Source organism: Perissodus microlepis, chromosome 17 (assembly GCF_051167445.1).
Source record: "Perissodus microlepis isolate ML-2025 ecotype Zambia chromosome 17, ASM5116744v1, whole genome shotgun sequence".
NCBI classification, from domain to species: Eukaryota; Metazoa; Chordata; class Actinopteri; order Cichliformes; family Cichlidae; genus Perissodus; species Perissodus microlepis.
This window is the reverse complement of record NC_140477.1, coordinates 26,155,292-26,176,847: the sequence shown is the minus strand read 5'-3', so window position 1 is coordinate 26,176,847 and position 21,556 is coordinate 26,155,292. Positions and strand designations below refer to the sequence as shown.

Here is a 21,556-nt window from a genome sequence, read left to right as displayed (position 1 = left end):
ATAATACAGAGAAACCCCAACAATCAGATGCTCCCCTACGAACAACCACTTGGCAATAATGGGAAGGAAAGACTGCCGGGAGGTTCCTCTACTATGGAACCTCCCGGGAGCTGGTTCCATAGTAGAGGAGCCTGAGAGCTGAAGGCTCTACCTCCCATGGTACTCCTAGGAACCATAAGTATCAGGCCACTGCTTATTTAACATAAGATGTGGCCATATTATTCAACCCCTTGTATGTAAGAAGACATTAAGTTTCATTCTGGATTTAACAGGCAGCCAATGAAGAGAAGCCAGTATAGGATATATGCTCTTTCTTTCGCATTTTGGATCAACTGAAGGCTTTTTAGGGAGTTTTTACAACAGCCTAATAATAATGAATTACAATATACTCCAGTTTAAAATTAATGACTGGTCCAGACAGGAATCAAATGAGGAATATGATCAAAACTTTTTCTTCACATCTAATCTGCTGTTCATAAAGAAAAAGTTAAAAGATATGCCACCAGCTGCTGAAAAACGGTGGGTAAGTCTAGCTGTTTGGTGTATGTTAGTGGAAAGAGAAATGAATCCTATCACTAACCAACACTCAGCAATTACTTTCTTCTCATTTCTTAGTGCAGCACTGTTTAAATTTGTAATTCCAGTAGAAGCTCGACATGTTTGTTATAATTATATGAAAGCACATGAAAACTATATTTGAAAATAAGTAGCACACATATGTAATATGCATGTGTGACCCAGACATTATATGTTTTGTTCATGTTAACACCAGGCATCAATGTGGGCCCAGTGGTGGCAGGAGTGATTGGAGCCCGGAGGCCACAGTATGACATCTGGGGAAACACAGTGAATGTAGCCAGCAGGATGGACAGCACTGGAGTACAAGGAAAGATACAGGTACAGCTCTTCAGTCCACATGTATCTCTTCTCTGTTACCTATCCTTCTTCTTTCTATTCCCAAATGTAACAATGTACAGATCTCACTAAGATTACAAGCTGCTGCTGTGTTATGAAAATACATGCAACACAGATCAATATTGCAGTCATAGATAAAAAAATAAAAAATAAAAACAGCATAAAGGTGTCCAGCTAAGATATTTAGAGTGCTATTTGAACTAAAAAGTTAGCGGTTTTGGGGTAACTTTTCCCTGAGTTGGGTGGTTTTTGCTGGACATATCTGAATATTAAGGATGTTCCTTGAAAGCACTTGCATAGACTCATAAAATAATCTCTCTTAGTCATCACCTAAGACCCTCCCGAAGCATGTAGTGGTGTATTTAGCTGTGGAGACTGTGCCCTCTGAGTGTTAATTTTATACATTTAGGGCTTTCCTGGGGTACTTTCTTTGGGCAGTGAGTGTGCTGCCTGTAGCTAGTAACAGCAGCTGGTGGCACTTTAAATGCAGTGACCAGTGACCAAGCACTGCTGTCTCTTTTGCGCTCTGTAAGTAAAGCACATGTTTCACTGATGGAGACTCAGTGAAGCACAGTAATACTACACCACACCACACATGTGGAGGTGTGGGCGTGTTTATGCTGTGCCGTAAAACATAACCACCGTGAAAAAATCAGAAAACAACTGTTTAATTCTCTGCTGTGCTCTCACTCACACCGCATAGGTAGATCAGTCATTCTCTGGCTCGCTGCTAGGTCGCTGCTTTCTTTCTCTCTCTCGCTCATTTGCAGCAGTTGCTGCATGCTATAGCTTTTTATTATTGACATGACTAGTTCTCATTTGACAAAGGTAAACAGATTAGAGGGTGTTATTTGGAAATTTCAGTTCAGATAAAGTTCATGTGTTTCATTATTTTCATATATTCAATTCAATTTTCTTTATATAGCATCAAATCACAACATCAGTCGCTACAGCTAAAACCTAACAATCAGAAACTCCCAAGCAGCACTTGGTCAAAATCGGAAGGAAAAACTCCCTTTTAACAGGAAGAAACCTCTGCCTGAACCTGGCTCAGGGAGGGGCATTTGTTGCGACCCACTGGCTGGGCGGGTGGAAGACAGGATCACAGACACAGTGTGGAAGATGATGACTAAATACAGTGGTGTATAGACAGAGTAAAAGGAGGTGATTGAAGAAATAACACAGTGCATCATGGGAAGCCCCCAGTGGCCTAGGCCTATTGCATCATAACTAAGGACTAGTTCAGGGTCACCAGATCCAGCCCCAACTATAAGCTTGATCAAAAAGCAGCTCAAAATGAAAAACATGTAAACTAAGATACATAAACTTTACAGTCTTCTCTGCTAAAACTTAGATGTCCAAACGGTGCTGTTCTAACCATGAATTAGAAAAAAGAAAAATAATGTTTTTAGTGATTAGAGCAGAAATCCTACAGGACTCGGTTCTCGCCCGCTTCTTTTATATGTAAATGACTTTGCTTTATACTTGAAAGGAAATTTTCTTATGGTAAATTTTGATTTCGATAGGGTAAGTCTGCTTTCACAGCATGATTTGAAAACACGAGTTGCCTCATATTGTGTGGATGTTTTCCCATAACAGTGAAGGAAGGTGGAGGAGTACAACCAATAGTGGGATTTAGGTTAACATATTTTCAGAAGGTATCAGGAAGTCAAACTAGCAACATACATACATTTAGACTTATTCAGCACTGGCATTATGAACGGGCCTTGGGGGTCCAGGCTGGTCCAGGCTGGTCCAAAAAGTCACATTAATTACTCAAGCTCAAGTTAATTATTCGCACTGCAAAAACAGCCCCACATGAAATGAGCCAAATATTCTAAAATCTTGTCTTCTTTTGAGAAAAAAAAATCTGCCATTGGGGTAAGCAAAAGTTGCTTGACTAGAATCCTTAAAACTACCAAATGAATCTAACTGCTGTATGCCTTTAAACTAGACAAAACTGTCTAAAATTTATGCTTAATTGAAAAAAATTTGACTTATTACATGCAGCAAAGGGCCGGCCGCTCTCTGCCATGTGGCATGAGGGCACCCGCTCAATACAGTGAGCTAAACTGGTGCCCATTAAATTCATTTCTTAAATGAAAAAGTTGTTTAAGTGGACTTGCTCTTGAAATAAGAAAAATAATATTATTCTTATTCATGAATTTCAACCAAACCATTGTCCTACCCTGTAACTGGTAAATAAAGCTCAAGAAAACGCTAGACATGTTTTCCTAGAATAAGCTTAACTTTCTTGTGCAAAACTTGGTTGTTAAGAATGTGTTTTCTTTTTAGGCAAAAAATAAGAAAAAAGTTGTTTTTTTTCCTTTTTATTTTAGTGCATCTGCAGCAGCTACATAATCAGCATTACTGTGGAGGACTAACCTTGGAGCAGATATTCTTATGCAAATCGGACTTTGGGAAGTTCCCTTCCTGTTTATTTAGCACTAAAAGAGGTCATTCATCAGCTTGTGCAGCTACAATGTACTAAGGACAAAAGTAGTATCTGTTTAGCTTTGAAATCAGGTGTTTTCAGTCACAGCTATATAAAATAAGGCACCTAGCCATGCAGTCTGGCTGTACAAACACTGGTGAAAGAATGGGTCATTCTACACAGATGAATATAGGCATGGTACTGTAATAAGATGGTACTTTTGCAACAAGTCACTTTGTGAAATTCCCTCCCTTATAGATATTTCACGGTCAACTGTAAGTGGTATTATTGTGAAATGGAAGCATTTAAGAACCACAACAACCCAGCCATGAAGTGGCAGACCACATAAAGTTACAGAGCAGGGTCACTGAGTGCTGTGGTGCATGGTGCCTAAAAGCCAACACTGTGCTGACTCATTAAACCTCCTCGGGCATTAACATTTGCACAAAATTGGGAGCTTCGTGTCATGGGTTTCCATGATCAAGCAGTTCCTCTAGGTGTAATGTGTAGGTGTCCCAGTACTTGTGTCCATAGAGTGGAGGTTTAAAGCATGACCTCACTTGTAAATTGCAAAACAAATGGAGATGTGGTGATGATATGTTGTGCTCATAGTTCGCTCCCCTAGTATATGATGATTTGACTGATGCGCTCCTGCGCCGAGAGAAAATGTCTCTCCTGTTTGTCTCCAGCTTTGTATCTGCAATCAAAGATATTGATGATATGCTCAGAGTGAACCTGCTCTGATCTGTGAAAAGCACAGAGTACCAGTGGTGGCAGTTCTGGTAGTCTGCTGCCACTAGGGCTTCAGAGTGCCAGGCAGTGGGCACAGAGCTCACTGGAGGGCATTGGGCCCTTAGGTCACCCTCATGAAGTCTGTTTCTGAGTGTTTGGTCAGAGACATTCACACCAGTGGCCGGCTGGAGGGCATTGTGCAGCTCTAACAGTCCTCGTGCTGTTCTTCCTTGCACAAGGGATGGGTTAAGGACCTTCTGTGTGATTCCTCACTACCATACAAAATAAATATTTTTATTACATTTTCTAATATTAAAAAAAATATACTAAAATAAGAAGATTACCAATAGTTCCTCCTTCTGTAAGATCCACTTTTATCTTTTCTTTTTGTGTTCAGGTGCAGATGTAATTCTTTGCCCACATAATATTTTTATTTGTCTTTTTTAAAAAGCATATTATTGTTGCTTCATTGTTTGCAAACTCCTTATATATTTACTTGTGCAATCTCTTGTTCATTTTTGTCATGTCGTAGGTGTGTCACGGTAAAATATTTGGTCATAAAGCTCATCAAACGTCTGTGTGCCTCCACCAGGTAACAGAGGATGTCTATCGCCTCATCACCAATTACTACAATTTTGTGTGCCGTGGCCAGGTCAGTGTGAAGGGCAAAGGTCAGATGCTTACATACTTCCTGGAGGGACGCAGACAAGGCAGCAGGCCATCTCAAACCCAGCAACAGCCTGGCAACGGTGAACGCCGGGCCAGTGCGTTCGCCCACGGCAGTGTGTGCACCAGGCTTAGCCCCGCCCCGACGGTGACCACCTACGCCGCTATGAGGACCCCAAGCCCAAGTGTGGCTAAACCAACCACATCCACCAGCACCACCAGGTACCTGCCCTCTGTTCCCACTGCAGTGGTGTGAAGGGCACTGTCTCCATCGTGACTACGAAAAAATAAGAATGTAAGAGTGGAGGTGGGTGAGTAACACAGATGGCTGTAGCAGAGAAAGGCTATTTAAAGAGGAAAGGTTGTTCTCCACTCTTCTTCTTCTGTCTGTGGAAGGCAGGGAGGCTGAGACACTGATCATCCAATGGGAAGCCCGGATTTGGGCCTAAAGCCTGGAACCTCAGGCGTTCTCGATCAGACTGTCCCTCCACATTCGAACCCTGTTTGTTGTTTCACACAGCGGGATGTCATGAACAGGATACAGGATGCCACGTTGCTCTGTCAAGGCCAAGGATGTCTCCAGGATTTCATAGCCGACTGCCAAAAAACTGGATCCACCACTACGATAAACTAAATAAGCATAAAAATAAAAACACATCGCAATGCACAATTGAAAGTGTAGCACACAAACCTGTCACAACAACTGTGTCCCGAAATCTAAGAACGTTAGCTGACTCTTTTCTCCCCGTCTAAAACCAAAACAGTGCTGTTGCCTTAGCGACCACTCTTCACAATGAGATTTTTGCCATTTTTTTGTTGCCTTTTAGATTGATTTATCAGATTAATTCATTTTAGGGGCATCATTGTCCTAGAGACAACAGTGTTTAAAGTGGTTGAAGCCAATTGTGGAATTTTAGATGGCAGTTAATGACACGAACTTGCCAAAATACATCAAGGCGTTGCCTTTGACCATTTGTGGGTGGTTGATGCTGTATGCTTCATTTCTGCCCCTTCGCTGAACCCCTCGTACACGAGGCAAGCTCTTGATTCAGTGAGCCGAGCTGCTCAGCGTCTTTAAGTGCATGATGCCACTGCTGCATTTCAGTCATGTGTGCTGTCTGTTTCCCTGTGATGCTTGACTTCCAGATTCTTCCTTGTCAAAGTGTAGCAATAAAGCAGTTTGTCTCCTATCTCAGCCTATTCACTCCTTGCATGCTGTAGCCAGCTGGATCCTACTTTGACCTGATAGTGTTTGTAGCCAATAGAGTGTGCATAGCTAGCCACACCAGTCTGTATCTGTGGAGTTGAAGCATGAATTAGAAAACCTATTTTTAGTATTGTGCGAGTGTGATTCCTTCTTCCTCAATGAATTATATTTAAAAAAAAGAGAACTTTTTTTCTGTGTGCTTGTTTACAAAGAAATATTTTCTAGTGTTGAAAAATATTCTGTTCTACTATTTTTATGAACTCGAAGCTGCTTTGGAAAGGGGGGAAAAAAAAGAAACCTTCTGTTTATGAGGAGATTCCCACAAACCTCTGTGTCTGGATTCCTCATGCAAACCCAGATGATTTATTTTACGGTATAGCATGCTACTCACAGTATGGCTTACCACAGCCATTAACTTTCCTCTAATCTGTACGAGCATGCACTGCCTGGAAGCCTGCAGATCAAACATGCATGCTTTGATGAAGCACTAATGCAGGCGGAGCAGCGGACACACGTTGACTGTGTTTTATTATAGTCCTCATGCATGCGCTAAAGGTAGCGGTCCTCTTGAATGTAAGGTGCTTAATTGACCCGTGTCTTCTTCATGAGCTTGGTGTGCAAACCTTTTTGAGGACATATTCAGGATAGATAGACTTCAGGCCTGGGGGGGAGAGGTTCCTCCTCCTCCTCCCTGCTCCTGCTGTAATCAACAGGTAGCTGGTTTTCTAATGTGCCAACCTATTTTCATAAACATATCAGACTTTTTCGTGTTGAGCTGTAGCACAACTGAATGCGTTGCTACGGTTATTGTGGATTTTCTTTTGTTGGATGCCTGTATTTTTACTGTTCGAGCTGATTGAGTTTTGTTACTCAAAACAATGGCAAGTGTCGATTTTGATCAGATTTATTTGGAACCTGACAGAAATTACGTTGGACTTATCATATTTAAAATAGATTTTAAATCTATATGGTAGCTTGAGTGCTTAATTTAAGTTTATAAAAGGTTTAAAATGAGGATTTTTTATACACTTGCTTTAAACAATTAATTGAAAGTTGATGAACAGGAATTGTGTACAATATTTTTCCTGTAAATTGGATATTTTCATACTGTATGATACGGGTTTCAATTGTTATATGTAGGTATTACTAGCTATTATTGTACATTGTAGAGAGATATTATGGATGATACAATATTTGTCAAGTTCTTTTGTTGAAGATGTATTTATTGAGATGTTTTATGTGAATGTAAATTTTGGTAAAGAAAATATTTTATACTAAAATATAAGTGTTTGCACTGCAATTATATTGACGTACGATGATTATGAAGAATAAAGCCAGTGGAGACGTGTCTCCTGGACTAAGAACTCTCATTCTGTGCTTATTTTGAACAAACACAGACAGAAATGCACATACAGAGTGCATATGGAGAGGACACGAAACTCAGTTAAACAGTTACGTAACGCTAGAAAAACAGAGTAGCTCATGTAAGAAGTTGGAGCAACATCGGGGTCAGTGGCAGTTTGACTCCTCTGGTGCTGCTCAGCATTGGCGGCCTCGCGCTGACGACATAAACACGTCTGCTCTAGTAAAAACATGTCAAAGGAGTTAAGTGTGTGGGTGTGCGTACAATATGCCTTAAGTTTATTGCTCATAACGGTTTAAATGCAACAGATACACATAATAAGGGTCTATTTTTTGGTTTGTTTTGCAGAAACTACAGTGCAGGTTTTTTTTTATGTTGTGTCAAATCATAAGACATCTTAGGCAAACATCTAGAAGCGAGTGTCACAACTCAACAATCTTCAAGCATTCACTAGACCAGGTATTTGCATATAAGGAAACACCAGTCAAATGTGATAAGGATCCACAAATCTACCAAACACAGTCCACAATCCACAATGTATATTTTGTCTTGTCTCCATCCCCTCACCCCTAACCGGTCGCAGCAGATGGCCGCCCCTCCCTGAGCCTGGTTCTGCCAGAGGTTTCTTCCTGTTAAAAGGGAGTTTTTCCTTCCCACTGTGGCCAAATGCTGGCTCTTAGGCCTTGAGATGACTGTTGTTGTAATTTGGTGCTGTATAAATAAAATTCTATTTGAATTAAACACTGAAAGAGATCTAAAGTTAAAGAACAATGAAATACTTTTAGTGTTTTATACTTTGATGTACTTTTCTCCTATCTCCCATGCTGAAGCAGAAGCTTTTTAATGGTTTGTAGAACATAAAAAGCTGTGATGTTAAAACTAAAATGAACAATCAGCACACATACATGGTTGAGAGGACAATTTCAGTGGGTCAGATTAGGCTGAAACTACTTCTGTTTTTTTGTTTTTCTTTTTGGGCCAGGTTGTAAATATGCTATAAAGTTGGATATTAGGATTACACATGGGAGTCTAGTGGGATTAAGAGCAATCTTCTTAAATATTTTGCACTGCTTTCATTTTTTCATTCCCCAGAGGTTACCAATTCATGGAAACTCAAATTCCCCACCCACCCTTAGGCAGGACTTGGCAAATGTGGGGAGGAAGAAAGCTTTAACAGGAAACATTCACAGTGCTTAGGGCACTCCTCCTGCTTAGGGCAGTTAAAATATTTTGCTTATGAGAAAAATGTAAGTTTCTCATGATTTTTACATATAAAAGGCATCAGGACGTCAGTGGGTATTCGTATGTGTCTTTTCCCACCCTCACCCACCTCACCCCACCCCACCGAAGGCGTTGGTGAGAGAAAAGGAATGTTTCGTCCTGTCACAGGAAGACCCGACCTCTAAACATTCATCAGTGCTGTGAAAATGTGTGTGTGTGTGTGTGTGTGTGTGTGTTTACCACTGGTGTGGAAATGCCATGGCATGCGGAGCATCCTGCGTGACAGGTTGTCATGGCAACACGACAAGAATACACGCTGACATGTAACCAAGGTTGTGTTTTTCAGCGGGTAAATGATAAACCAGTAACCTCCACCCTCGTTCTTCTTCTATTAGCTTTGTGCTGATTGTGTGCAATCACCACAGAGGATGTCAATATTCCACTTGTTGATAACCGAAAAATTTACATCTCTGCGTGTGTGTGTGTGTTTACCACCTGATGGACTCTCCAATATGATGAAAGATGCCCGGTCAGGAGTGCCAAGGTAAACACTCACACTCATTTACAGCTGTGGTGTAGTGGAACGGCCGTCTATCTGCAGCCTGAATCAGACACTGCAGAGCTGAGATGATGACGGCAATGAGGCTGACCGAGACACTTTGAAGGGTTATGGATAGTTTTACTACACTGCTTACTCAATGACTCTGTGTGTCATAGAATCACTTACTGTAAACGTTGCTGTCATTTCAACACTGGAGCGTAGGAAGAAAAACACAACCTGACTGCGAAAACAGCATTTGTGTGTATTAACTGCATAGATGTTTGCAACATTTTAACCCCTCTACTTTAAAAGGATGATGGGATCATCACCCTGCTGGGGGTGGACTCCCAAGTTTGTGAGTGTGATAACTCAAGGATGAGGCGCTTTAGGATTTTCAAAATGATACCAGGTGCATCTACTAGAAGGCTGAGTGGCCGTCAGCATTGTTATACTAACTTGCAGACATATTTGTATTTGTCTACAAATGTCTGTAACTACAGTTTGTAAGGGAGTCAGACCAAACAAAGTGATGAACTAGCAGCTCAGCATCAAACATGGATTGCATTGGCCAAATCCACCCGAGAACCTAACTAGCCTAAGGCTATTAAAGAGCAATTTAAGGTATAGTAGTGCTGTTAGATCAAAAATATAATACACTAAGACATATGAAATCATCATTAGAAGAAAAACAACACTGTAAACACACAACATTGTTGGAGAGGAGTTGCTCTATACAATGGTCCCTCGCTATAATGCGGTTCACCTTTGGCAGCCTTGCTGTTTCGCTGATTTTTTTGTGCAATTATGCTTTTTTTTTGTTTGTTTGTTTTTTACAGCACATTGTGTTCTGCGTCCTGATTGGCTGTAGACCATTGTCAATCAATCTCGTGCCGTGTCTCCTGTACAGTACAGGATGCATTCACCGTGTCAAATTTACATAAATCTTCGATCGCTAGCAGTGTGTGACTCTGAAGTGCTGTACGTTTATGTACATGTATGTTTGTAAGTTTTCTCCCCGACAAACACAACTAAATGTTGATGAAACGTTTTGCACTGTCAAAAGCAACTGCGGGTGCCTTTGGTTTCATTCTATAATACTGGACTTAATTTTCTACAAAGGTTTGAACTTTGAGAGTGTTTAAACGAGAGAAAAGTGTGAAAATGCTCATGCCTGTCTGAGAAAAGTGTATAAAGTGTGTAGTGAGTGGCTTTACAGGGGCGATCGTGGCTCAAGAGTTGGCAGTTCGTCTTGTGATCGGAAGGTTGCCGGCTCGAGCTCCGGTTCGGACAGTCTCGGTCGTTGTGTCCTTGGGCAAGACACTTCACCTACTGCCTACTGGTGTTGGCCAGAGGGGCCGATGGCGCGATATGGCAGCCTCGCTTCTGTCAGTCTGCCCCAGATGAATAGTGGTATTGTAAAGCGCTTTGAGGGTCTCGAAAAGCGCTGTATAAATGCAATCCATTATTATTATTAAACATCTATAATAATTGTAAAAAATAAAGTTGGCTACTTTGCGGATTTCACCTATCGCGGGTTATTTTTGGAACGCAACTCCAGCGATTAACGAGGGACCACTGTATCTCAATCTTGATGTCTTATTCATGAGTTGGGTAAGAGCAACACTTACACTCTTGCTACTATTCTTCTATCACACAACACCCTGACACTCATCTCTATCCATTCCACCCGGCCTCCACTCTGTTCTCCACCTTATATTTTATACACTCTCTTTTGTTTTCAATGGTTGACCCCAGGTATTTAAACTCATCTACCTTAACTATCTTAACTAGCTGCATTCTCACCTTTCCAACTGCCTTACTAACATTCACACACGTGTATTCTGTTTTGTTTCTGCTGACTTGCATTCCTCTTCTCTCCAGTGCATACCTCCAACTCTCCAGATTCTTTTCCATCTGCTCCCTATTCTCATTACAGATTGCACAATGTTCTCTGTGAACATCATAGTAGATGAAGACTCTGGCCTGACCTCATCCGTCAACCTGTCCATCACCATTGTACAAGATGGCTTGGATTCAAACCTTCCCACTCTCACCTTGGACCGATCTGTCACTCCTACCAAGCACCTCGCCCCAATCTCTCTATCCTCATACGTGTCCTGCATCACTGTCACATACTTCTTTGACTTCCTTATGCAGTACCACAATGCTTGTGAACTTATATGCTTTCTCTAGATCCACAAGGACACAATGCTACTCTTTCTGATCATCTAACACTAAATCTATAGTGCTCTTTTTTTTTTTTTTTTAGCATGATGCCACACCGCTGATCTTAGCTTGAACAAGTCATTCCCGTATCTTCATGCTATGGTTTATCAACATTATCCCATAAACTCCAAGACTGTGTTAAATAATGTGCTTAAAAAGTCCACTGCCTCCCATTTACTCTCTAGTCCCTTAACCTCAGCACACCTCTTCACAGTTACCCTCACTTTCTACTAATCCTCTGTGCTTCCAGTACTGCTGTGTTATTACATCCATCCTCTCTCATTTTCATGATTAATGAGTTGATCAGTGTACTTATTCCATCTTCTCAACACATTGTCTTAAATTGTTAGCACATTTCCGTCTCTGCCCCTAAGCTGCCACACAACCTTTCCAGCTCAATGATTCTATCTAGCCACTTGATATAAGTTCTTTTCATCTTCCTTAGTGTACAGTTTCCTATAAGCTTTTTCCTTTTCCTTTGGCACCTCTCTCTTTGCTTTACTCCTATCCTCCCAGCTACAGTGGTCCCTTTGCTATAACTCAGTTCACCAGCAGTTCGCACCGCAATTCGCTGTCTCCCTGTTTCGAGGAATTTTTTGTGTAATTTTGCATGGTTTTTTTTGTGTTCTGCATCCTGATTGGCTGTAGACCATTGTCAATCAATCTCGTGCCGTGTCTCCTGTACAGTACAGAATGTGTTCAGCTTGTCAAATTTACATAAATCTTCGATCGCTAGCAGTGTGACTGAAGTGCTGTACTGTATGTTTGTAAGTTTTATGTTTTACAGACTTAAAACATCTGTAATAATTGCAAAAAATATAGTTGGCTACCTCGAGGATTTCACCTATCGTGTTTTTTTTTAGCACGTAACTCCCGTGATAAACGAAGGACCACTGGCTACATGACTAGGAGTACATCCTCCACCTTGCCTAGCCTCATTTCCCACCATTTAATCCATACCTCTGCTCTCTGCCTTCACTTCACTGCTTCTTGATTACCAAAGTCATCATGCAGGCTACCATCCGATGCTGCCTAGCCACATTCTCCCCTGACAGCACTGTGCAGTCTCCTATCACTTTGTTATTTTATGTTTTTGGAGTACACTGGTTAGTGTACAAACAAATGAAATCCGTAATTTTTCAAAATGATCTCATTCTTTTGTGATATTTTCTCTACTGTGAAATCCTGAAGAGTTTTAAGACTCCAAGAAATCTGAACTCAAGGGTTCATCTAAAACTCTAGGTATCAGTGAGTGTCAAAAGATCATACAGTAATGTTTTTAAGCTTTAAAGGGCTTCACATTATACAGTCAGGCACAAGACAAATTGTAGAGCTGAAGCACATGAGTCATCCTTAAGGTTTGTTGTTGTTTTTTCAGGTTTTATCAAACCCATATGAAGCCCTAAATCTTCAAATACTTTCAGTGGACAAAACATTAAAATGAGTTTCCAAGAAAAGCGTTTCACAACCAAGCTTCTGCAAGGTTGTGAAACCAAATGCTTCCTAAGGAGCCCAAAACACAAACTACTCTTTTCTGATTAGCTGAGGGAAAAAAAACATCCTCCCACTAGATTGTTTCTCATCACAGATTTCCCCAATGCCTGAGTGTTATCTTCTGTCTTCTACAATATGTTTTTCCTACAAGCACATCAGCCCAGATACAGGCAGGGTCAGTGAACTCCATGTTGTGTAAGAACTGCAGTGACCCCTGCTAACCTACTCGTACCACTCCTTCGTGTTTGGTCTCTTCTGAACAACCATGAAGATGGAATGTGACGAGGTGCCAGAAAACAGCTTCAAACATGCAAGAAATGTTGTAATAACCTCTACAAACAGAGCAGATCAATGTGACCTGCTGTAGATTGATGAATCCTTTGAAAAACAGAGCAGCATAACAATAGTTTGACCTAGAGACTTACATCTGTAAGCACACACAGAGAACCTCCCATCACAACACATATTTTCCCCCTTACCCTAGTCAAGCAGGTAGTGTGGAGTTTATTTGTCAATACTTTGAAATATCTGAAGTTTCTGCCTCCACCCCAAAACAATAGAGGTGATATTTTGAGGGGATGCTCAGAGGCAGATCTTTCAAAGAACCACATGTTGGTTTCTTAGGATAATCCACAGGCACACTTGTCCTGTGGATTATCCTGCATATAGTTTCTGTAATGCAAGATGCAAGCTACTGGATTATAGGCATTTTCAATACTTTACAGTCACAAATTAGTACTCAGCTCTGCTGTTACTTTATAGTAAAAAACAAATCCTGGAATTTAAAGCAGAAATCATCTACACTATGTCTTGTGGTGAGAAAATAAGGCTTGTGTTTTTTGTTATTGGGGTGAAACAATCTGTCTCTATCTGTTATGGTTACTGATGAGACTGTTGACAGCCTGTTGAACTTCCCTTTCACAAAGGTTGTTTTTATTCCTCTGGTTAAAGAGATCTAACAAGCCACTTCCAAGAAACATGAAAGTGGTGCGCTGAAATAACTTTAAACCTCCATGAGTTTGGATCTATGTAGGAACAATGCCATAAAGATTCCAAACTATAATATATATATTTAATATATAATATATGTTGTAAGCAAAGTTAATTTGCTTTGTTTCATTTGATATCTACCTCTCAAAGAGCAGTAGTTATCTCTTTGAGCATAAAATGTGAAGTTATTTCCAAATGCTGACATTTTTTGACACAGGCTGTGGCTGTAACTTGTGAGGCATGTCATATGTTTACATTTCCCTGTCACAATGTAACTACAGTTAATGTGAGGGGTGGACTGTCACACACTGAGATTAAAGGATCTTGCTTGAGAATAGAGATTATGGCTAATATTGGACTGTATATGAACGATGTTGAAAACTTAAGCAGAACCTGCATTCTTTATAAAGGTCAGCAGGGGGCGACTCCTTTTGTGTTTTTCTTTTTTTTTTCCCCTTTTCCTGACGGGTTTCTGGTCTCAGTCATTAGTTTCATCATTTAATGAACAAAAATTATATCCATTTTATAAACAGCATAGTCAAATAGGAAGATAAAGCATGAAAAGCTATTGGGCAGGCTGTTGCATGTCAAGTGATCTGAGTCATCAGAGTAGAAAAACTAGTCTGTTTACCATGTACCTGCTGTAAAGTCCTAGCTTTCATATACTGTTTCATATTGTTTACTAATGAGTGGGTGGTGACACATTTAACGTTTGCAGTTGGATTTTTTTTTCTTTTATGATGTAATCACCATTGCAACCTGTGTAGCAACAAATGTTTGGCTTATTAACATATTGCCAATAGTCAAGCAAAGCTCGAAACACTGGAAAATACAAAATCCACACATATTGGTTTGTTTGCAAAGTTTTATTTTGACCTAATTCTTCATGTATTATGTAATAGCTTCAGTGTATTTAGTATAAGGGAAAAAAAACCTTGAAACATTTTGACTCATACCCAATATGTACATTAATGTAACTGAAATACTTTTTATAAAAAAATACAAAACTCTTTCCTCGTGCCCAGGTTAAACACCACTGCTTTAAAGGATCAATTGCATAGAGTATCTAGACACATCAAAATCAACAGAAGGCTACTTAATTCAGAAGCAATATAACTGTAGTTGGTAGTGCAGCTGTATAGTTAATAAAACTGTACAATCTGTTGCTTTGACTTTGTGATGACTTCATGAGCAGAAGTTGGTTTCGGTTTGCATTACACTGTCTTGATACTGATGCAGAAATACAACACCTCAAATCAGAGAACGTATTAATCACTTTTGGTTTGAATTAATTGCCTCTCTGTCTTGGTGTTGGAATAAAACAACCTTTTAATGTAAATCAAATGTATCTTTCTTAAACCTCTGTATGATTGGACGAGTGTGTTATGTGAGTGTATTATTGACCCCATTTGGAGATAATAAATTTAAAAGACAAAAGAAGTGAAGCTGAACCTTTGTCAGTATCACAAAGGGTGGTGAATGTGTTTATTCGCTGTTGCTCTTCCTAACTGTACATGAGCCTTCAGTCTCTATTTACTCAAGTGGGGATTCTTTGATGTGGATGTTTTGGACAGATCGTTCTATTGTGAATAAAGAAAGGATCTGCGGACATAGGTTGGATGGAATGTAGGGGAGGAGTGTATCTTAAGTAACCATGAGTCTGGATGGAAAACTCCATTCTGTTGCACAGGGAGATAATAACAGCTAATCCTACCAACACAACTCCCCTGACCCATTCATGAGACTGTTTCCAGTTAACTTTGCCAAGTGCAATCCTCTGGCTTGGGCTTCCTCCTACTTCTCATTAGAGCCGCAGCGAAGAGGGAAGCATTGCAGCTAAACACACAGAGTCACTCAGAAAGAGAGAGAGAGGAGGAAACTAAACACAATGGATGCTGGCGCATGGGAGACTGGATTTCCTGGGTTTCCCACACAAAAGTGTACAATCACAAGCTCACAAACATATACACTCATTTGGAAACACACTGTCCGACACACACACGTGAGCCGTCATGCAGCATGCCAAGATGCTCGGGTCTAACGGATAAATCCGTTCCCCTATTCACAATCTTAAAGTGGTGAGTGCAGCCCCCGATGCCAAACCCCAATCTATGATCTGCACTGGCTGTTTAATAAGACATAAGTGATCCGATGAAGGAAATCTTTTTAGAAGGGGAGGAGAAGAAAAAGAACAACTTTGCTGGGGATTAGCGCCATTGTGCCCACTCACATCATATTCCTGACTGCTGATTCTGACCCCTGTTACTACTGTTCTGTGAACAACTAGAGAAAGGGAACGCAGAGCACAGAGTTACAGAACAAAACTGACTAGAAATAAGGGAGAGAGGAGACAAAAATGTAATAACATGCTGCCGTGGTATATAAATACATGGGGAGTGAAAACAGGTGTGGAGAAGAAGTATTCAATGCCCTGCATAAAGTCCTGCAGCCTATTGCAACATAACTAAGGGACGCTTCAGGATCACCTGATCCAGCTTTAACTATAAGCTTCATCAAAAAATTAATTATAAGTTTTAAGCCTCCTACTTTTAGAAACTCTAGGAACTACAAGTAAGCCAGCTGTCTGACAGCAAAATGCTCTATTAGGATAATATGGTACTATAAGCTATGATGGGACCTGATTATTCAAAGTGTGTGTGTGAGAAGAAGGATTGCAGGGATTGGGAGCCAATGCAATGAAGACGGAATAGGAGAAATATAATCTAGGTTTCTAATTTTTGAAATATTGTGCAGATGTATTTAAGTATTGTTTTTGTATTTATGTATTTAAGACCAAGTAACAACTAATTAACTGTTTTAATTGTTAATTACTTGTTTTGATCATTTGGCTTCATAGACAGATATAACTGGGTATCATCAGACATATTAATCCTTCTGTAACCAGGTTTCTGTAAGGCAAATAAACCAGTCTATTAATCAAATATTAAATCATTTACTAATGTGAAGTCGGAAGACAGTCCTCTAATGTTGAATAGTCCACATTTATTGTGATTGATTTTGGCTGGTGGATAAACAAACTGGAAGTCTAATTGCGTGAAAGTGCGTGAAATGTTCCATTCTGTCCATCAGAAAGTTAACATTACAACCTGAGTGCATGAAACAAAGACTTAGTCACTTAATCACTTTGTGCTGGAGCTCAGACTTTGATTATACACCTCTAGTTAATGTTAGCATATGTAACTCCTGCGAAATTAAATGTCAGAAAGATTAAAACATTTTGAGCAAGAGGTCAAATTGACACATGGGGAGATTATTTCAAAACAAATCCTGGTAGACCCAAAGCTACTTTTACTTGTTTTGTATCCAAAAGGACACAATTATAATAAAAATGAACAGACACTAACGGACGTCAGACTTTGAAATGCCAAAAACACAATGGTATTGTATTAGAGGGAAGAAAATCCAAACTTTACACACATCAAATGATGCAAAACCTTCCTCTAGAAAAAGCAAAAACTATTTTCTGTGGGACAAAGTGGATTTAAAAAGGTTCGGTTTCCCTTTGTTAACATTGTAAAGAATTTGCATCTGGCAGAGGGTAAATCAGAACAGCTGTTTGTTTTGGACCTCACCAAAACTTGTTGTAAGTTGGATGTCAGTTTGGTGTTGGTGTTTTTAGAATCTCTGCTGTTTTCTTTTTGTTTCTTTTTTATTTAGATAAAAATAATACTATAAAAAAGTAAATGAAACAAATGTGGCCATTAGATATAGATATATTAGATATAGGCTACATTAAAAAAAAAAGTAAGATAAAAACATGAACAGTTGTGCAAAATGCGTAAACATTATAGACAATATGTGTTTATAAGTGTGTTCCCCTTGCCTCATACATGGTGAAAAGTATGAATGATTTCCTAAACAGATTTTTCTGTGGCATGGATTGCTTTGGATGGACTCCCCATATTGTGGAGACGTTTCTTGAGGGATCATCTGCATCTCAATCAAACATTTACAGGTTTTCACTACTTTGATTGATCCTGCTGACATCTCTGCAGTTTCAGACCTAAGAAAGATGGACTGCATATGGCACTTTTCTATTTGAACACTCAAGGTACTTTCTTCTGAAAACTTCATTCGCGCACACATTTAACCTAACGTTAACACCCTCACATGGATGCATTGGAAGCAACTCAGAGTTCAGCATCTTGTCCAAGAACTAGAGGAGACGAGGATCGAACCTCCAACATTCTGATTGGGAGACAACCTGCCCGGCCTCCTGAGCAGCAACCGAAGACTGAGCTGAAATTTCTGAGCATAAACTTGAGTCTGTTTATTACCTTACTGTACACTCCTGCACGTATGTCTTACCAGAGATCATAGATGCACTGTTAACCATCTCTCCCACAGTCTGTGATTCTCTCTCTCTGTCCAGTCTCCTTGTTCCTTTCTGCACGTATCTCAGGCTGCAGAGCTGCGTGTTCCTGCTCTGTGGTTAGTGGCCTCACCATCCAGCCACGCTTCGATTGTTTGTTGCATTGAATGTTATTTGTTACCTCTACACTCTTTTGTTCTCTCGTTGCTTTCTCCTCACCCTGTACCTGGTATTTCCAGAGGATTCTTCCTGATAAAAGGGAGTTTTAGTGCTGGCACAAAGAGGATTACTGGATAGTTGGAGGTTCCATTTGTAATTCTATAGAGCCTTTAAAATATAAAGTTCACTGCGATTACTATTATTGTGCATGAAGACAATAATAAGTACATAGAGGCAATTCAAGCAGTTTTTCAGTTTTTCAGGAGAAGTAGATAGAGAGTAGCATTATTCAATTCGATTCAATTTTATTTATATAGCGCCAAATCACAACAACAGTCGCCTCAAGGTGCTTTATGTTGTACAGTAGATCATACAATATTAGATTCAGAGAAAACCCAACAATCATTATCCACCATCCACAGCCATGTAAGAATCTGGTGATTGTTTTGCACCATAAGCTGTAAGTAATAATGTATAGTATGACTGTACAGACACAAATTTGCCCCTATTGCTGCATCTTTACGCCTGTCATGAAAGGTTGTTTGTTTTTTTATTATTGTTATCAAAACACTTCCTTTTTGTTCTTATGTAAAATGAAAAGATAAGACATAATTGAGGCTGATCAAACGATATGACACTGAATGCATATTTTTTATGATATGTGATAACCGTGAAGTAAATAGTCTTCCAGTCACAGATACGGTAACTAAAGGTATGGGTGTTAGATTGACCAGCTTTAACCAAACAAAATTCCTACTTGCAGAAGTGCCTGGTGGATTTTAGGAGACTAACAGATGATGTCATCAAGACTGAATGGCTAATTATTAGTTGAGACTCACTGAAGGGAATTTCCATCTCATTCTCTAGTGTGGTTTTTGTCCCGTCTCCCTCCTCTCACACCGCACTGAGCCAGATGGGTAAACTTCCCTGAGCCTGGTTCTGCTGAAGGTTTCTTCCCGTTAAAAGGGAGTTTTTCTTTCCACTGTCACCGACTGTTTGCTCATAGCCAACCAGCTAATTGTTGGGGTTTTTGCTGTATTATTGTACAGTGTTATAAAGCGCCTTGAGGGGACTGTTGATGTGATTTGGCGCTATGTAAATAAAAGTGAATAATTAAATTGAAATGAAATTCTCATCCCCAAGACATCAATCAAGATGTCAGTGTTATGACGGTAACAAGTGTGGATAATTATGTCACAAGATCTCTTTGTCTTTGTCATTTGTGCCACTGTGTCTGACTGAAACCCTTCAGATAAGCCATTCCTCTGCAGACAAACTGTTAGCTGTTTGACAACTACTCATTCAAGAATTTTTCATATGAACAGAAGATGTTCTAGCTTCACGGAGGGCTTTCTTATAAAGCAACAAACTATTTCTCCAGGCTAAATGATGATCTTCTAAATTTGTGACACGCGATTTCCTCTCCGGCTTACGACTTGTCTGTTTTAGGCTACGTGTTTGAGAATTATACCAGGAAGTCAAGTACTTCTGATTTGAGGCTCTATTTTTCACAGGAGCTACAGTATCCAGTGTCATACGTAGTGAGGCGGTAAAATTATTAACAAGATAATTGACTTCTGTTGGAGTAGTGTTCAGGTAGCTGCTCTGCTCTGTGTTGGTCCAGAGCATTGAAGACGATAACAGTGTTTGGATTATATTCTTAAACTTAGTTACAGCACTTTCAGAAAGACATCAAATTTAAATGTTGTCATGAAATGATCAGAACAGAGCAGAGTTTTCTGGAAACACTGTTCATATGTTAAAACAAGATCTAGAGTGTGATTAAAGTGGTGGGTGGGTTCTTTTACACCCTTTCTTTACTCTAATAGGGACCACAAATTACAAAATGAACACCATCTAGGATGTAAGAGTTTGCTTAGGTCACAGATCAAAGCAGTCAAGGGCCATTTTCATATAGACTTCTATACAATCTGACTTATTTTGAATTCAGACAATCTGCCTCCTGCTGGCCATTGGAAAGAATACAGCTACTTCCACGTTCTTTTCATTTTTCATAGCTGAAAGTTACGTTCCTCTGTTATATGCAGTCTGTGTTTTCAGAATTCGTTTATATAACTTTATTTGTATAGAAGCTTTTGTCTCAACAAAAGCTTAGATCTGAGATTAGGGTGATTCCAGGTCCTGCACAGCTGACTGACAAGTAATACAATGTTGAAAAGAGCTGAACAGAGTAAATAAAAGACAAGTATAAATCTCATAATTTTGTAAAGAAGAGAAAAAACAACATGTTATTCAATCAATATTTACTGTGAACAGCCTTTGACTATAAGGCAGCATGCATTTTCCTCTTGCACGGTGTTTCTTGTCGGGTCCTTTGGGATGATTTTGTTGAATTTCTTATCGTATTCTCATGTAATCCTGGACTGACTCATGGAGAGAGTACTGTGGGGGCCAGACCATCTGTTGCAGTACTCCTGTGTCATCATGCCACAGATGTTGCCTGATTAATGACGAACACGTGCTGATGGTGTTAATGTGTGACAGATGAGAATCTAAACACATTAAGTGGATGTAAAACTTTTGCACAGTGCTGTATGTAAACCTCAGAGAACTTTCAGCGTCAGCGCTCGTGCAGGTGTGCGTTCCTTGAGTGGGTGTGATTGCAAACAGCCCTGTTTTTCTCATCCCTTCTGTCGTGGAAACCTCCCCCCTCCACCCGCCTCTCCCGACGCCCTCAAGAGGGCAAGGTTTAAATCACCTTAAGTGAATCTGGGGGACCAGCATGCGTGTTTGTGTATGTGTCAGTGTGTGCTTGCGTATATATGTGGGCGTGAGTAGCTCCTGACAGAACCAGACTGTTTTTCCCGTTGCTCTTTGTCAAAGATAAACATTCCAGTCTTGGGACGTTCAATGCCATGTGCCGTTTGATCTCCTCATCATGTGACACCTGAAAGAGGTGGAAAGCCCTTCTTATCGTGGATCTCCCAAACACAAACCCTGCAGAAAGCACACAGGGAGGGGGGCTTTGTGTTCAGGGTCTCCGGCTTGTTAGGGATCTGGCTGCGTTCATGTGTTTTTGAAAAAGTAGGGCCGACTCTGACCTGAGATAACTCTGCTCTGTTTGACCAGTCCGCCTCTCTGATCTGACAGCAGAAGAAAACCCCACACAGCCTGGCAGCTACCACATGTAGCTTTTCTATGAGAATACTTCACATGTTTTAATGCCTCGTGTCTCTCCCACTTTATATCAACCTTTAATTACACAGATGTGTGCTTTACAGCTATGTAAGGCAATATCACACAGTATCACAAGG

At 40.1% G+C, this 21,556-nt stretch overlaps 1 protein-coding gene across 3 annotated transcripts in view; it reads left to right on the top strand.

Moving 5' to 3' along the window:
- The window catches only part of LOC146369753 (adenylate cyclase type 1-like), a 66,704-nt gene extending 59,386 nt beyond the window's left edge, over positions 1–7,318 (top strand). For all 3 annotated transcript variants that reach the window (XM_084909093.1, XM_084909092.1, XM_084909091.1), the window contains 2 exons: positions 773–897; positions 4,674–7,318. In XM_084909093.1, coding sequence (XP_084765219.1) covers positions 773–897; positions 4,674–5,003 — 455 coding nt within the window. In that variant the 3' untranslated portion in view covers positions 5,004–7,318. The remainder of the gene's footprint in view (positions 1–772; positions 898–4,673) is intronic.
- Positions 7,319–21,556: the final 14,238 nt, after the last annotated feature.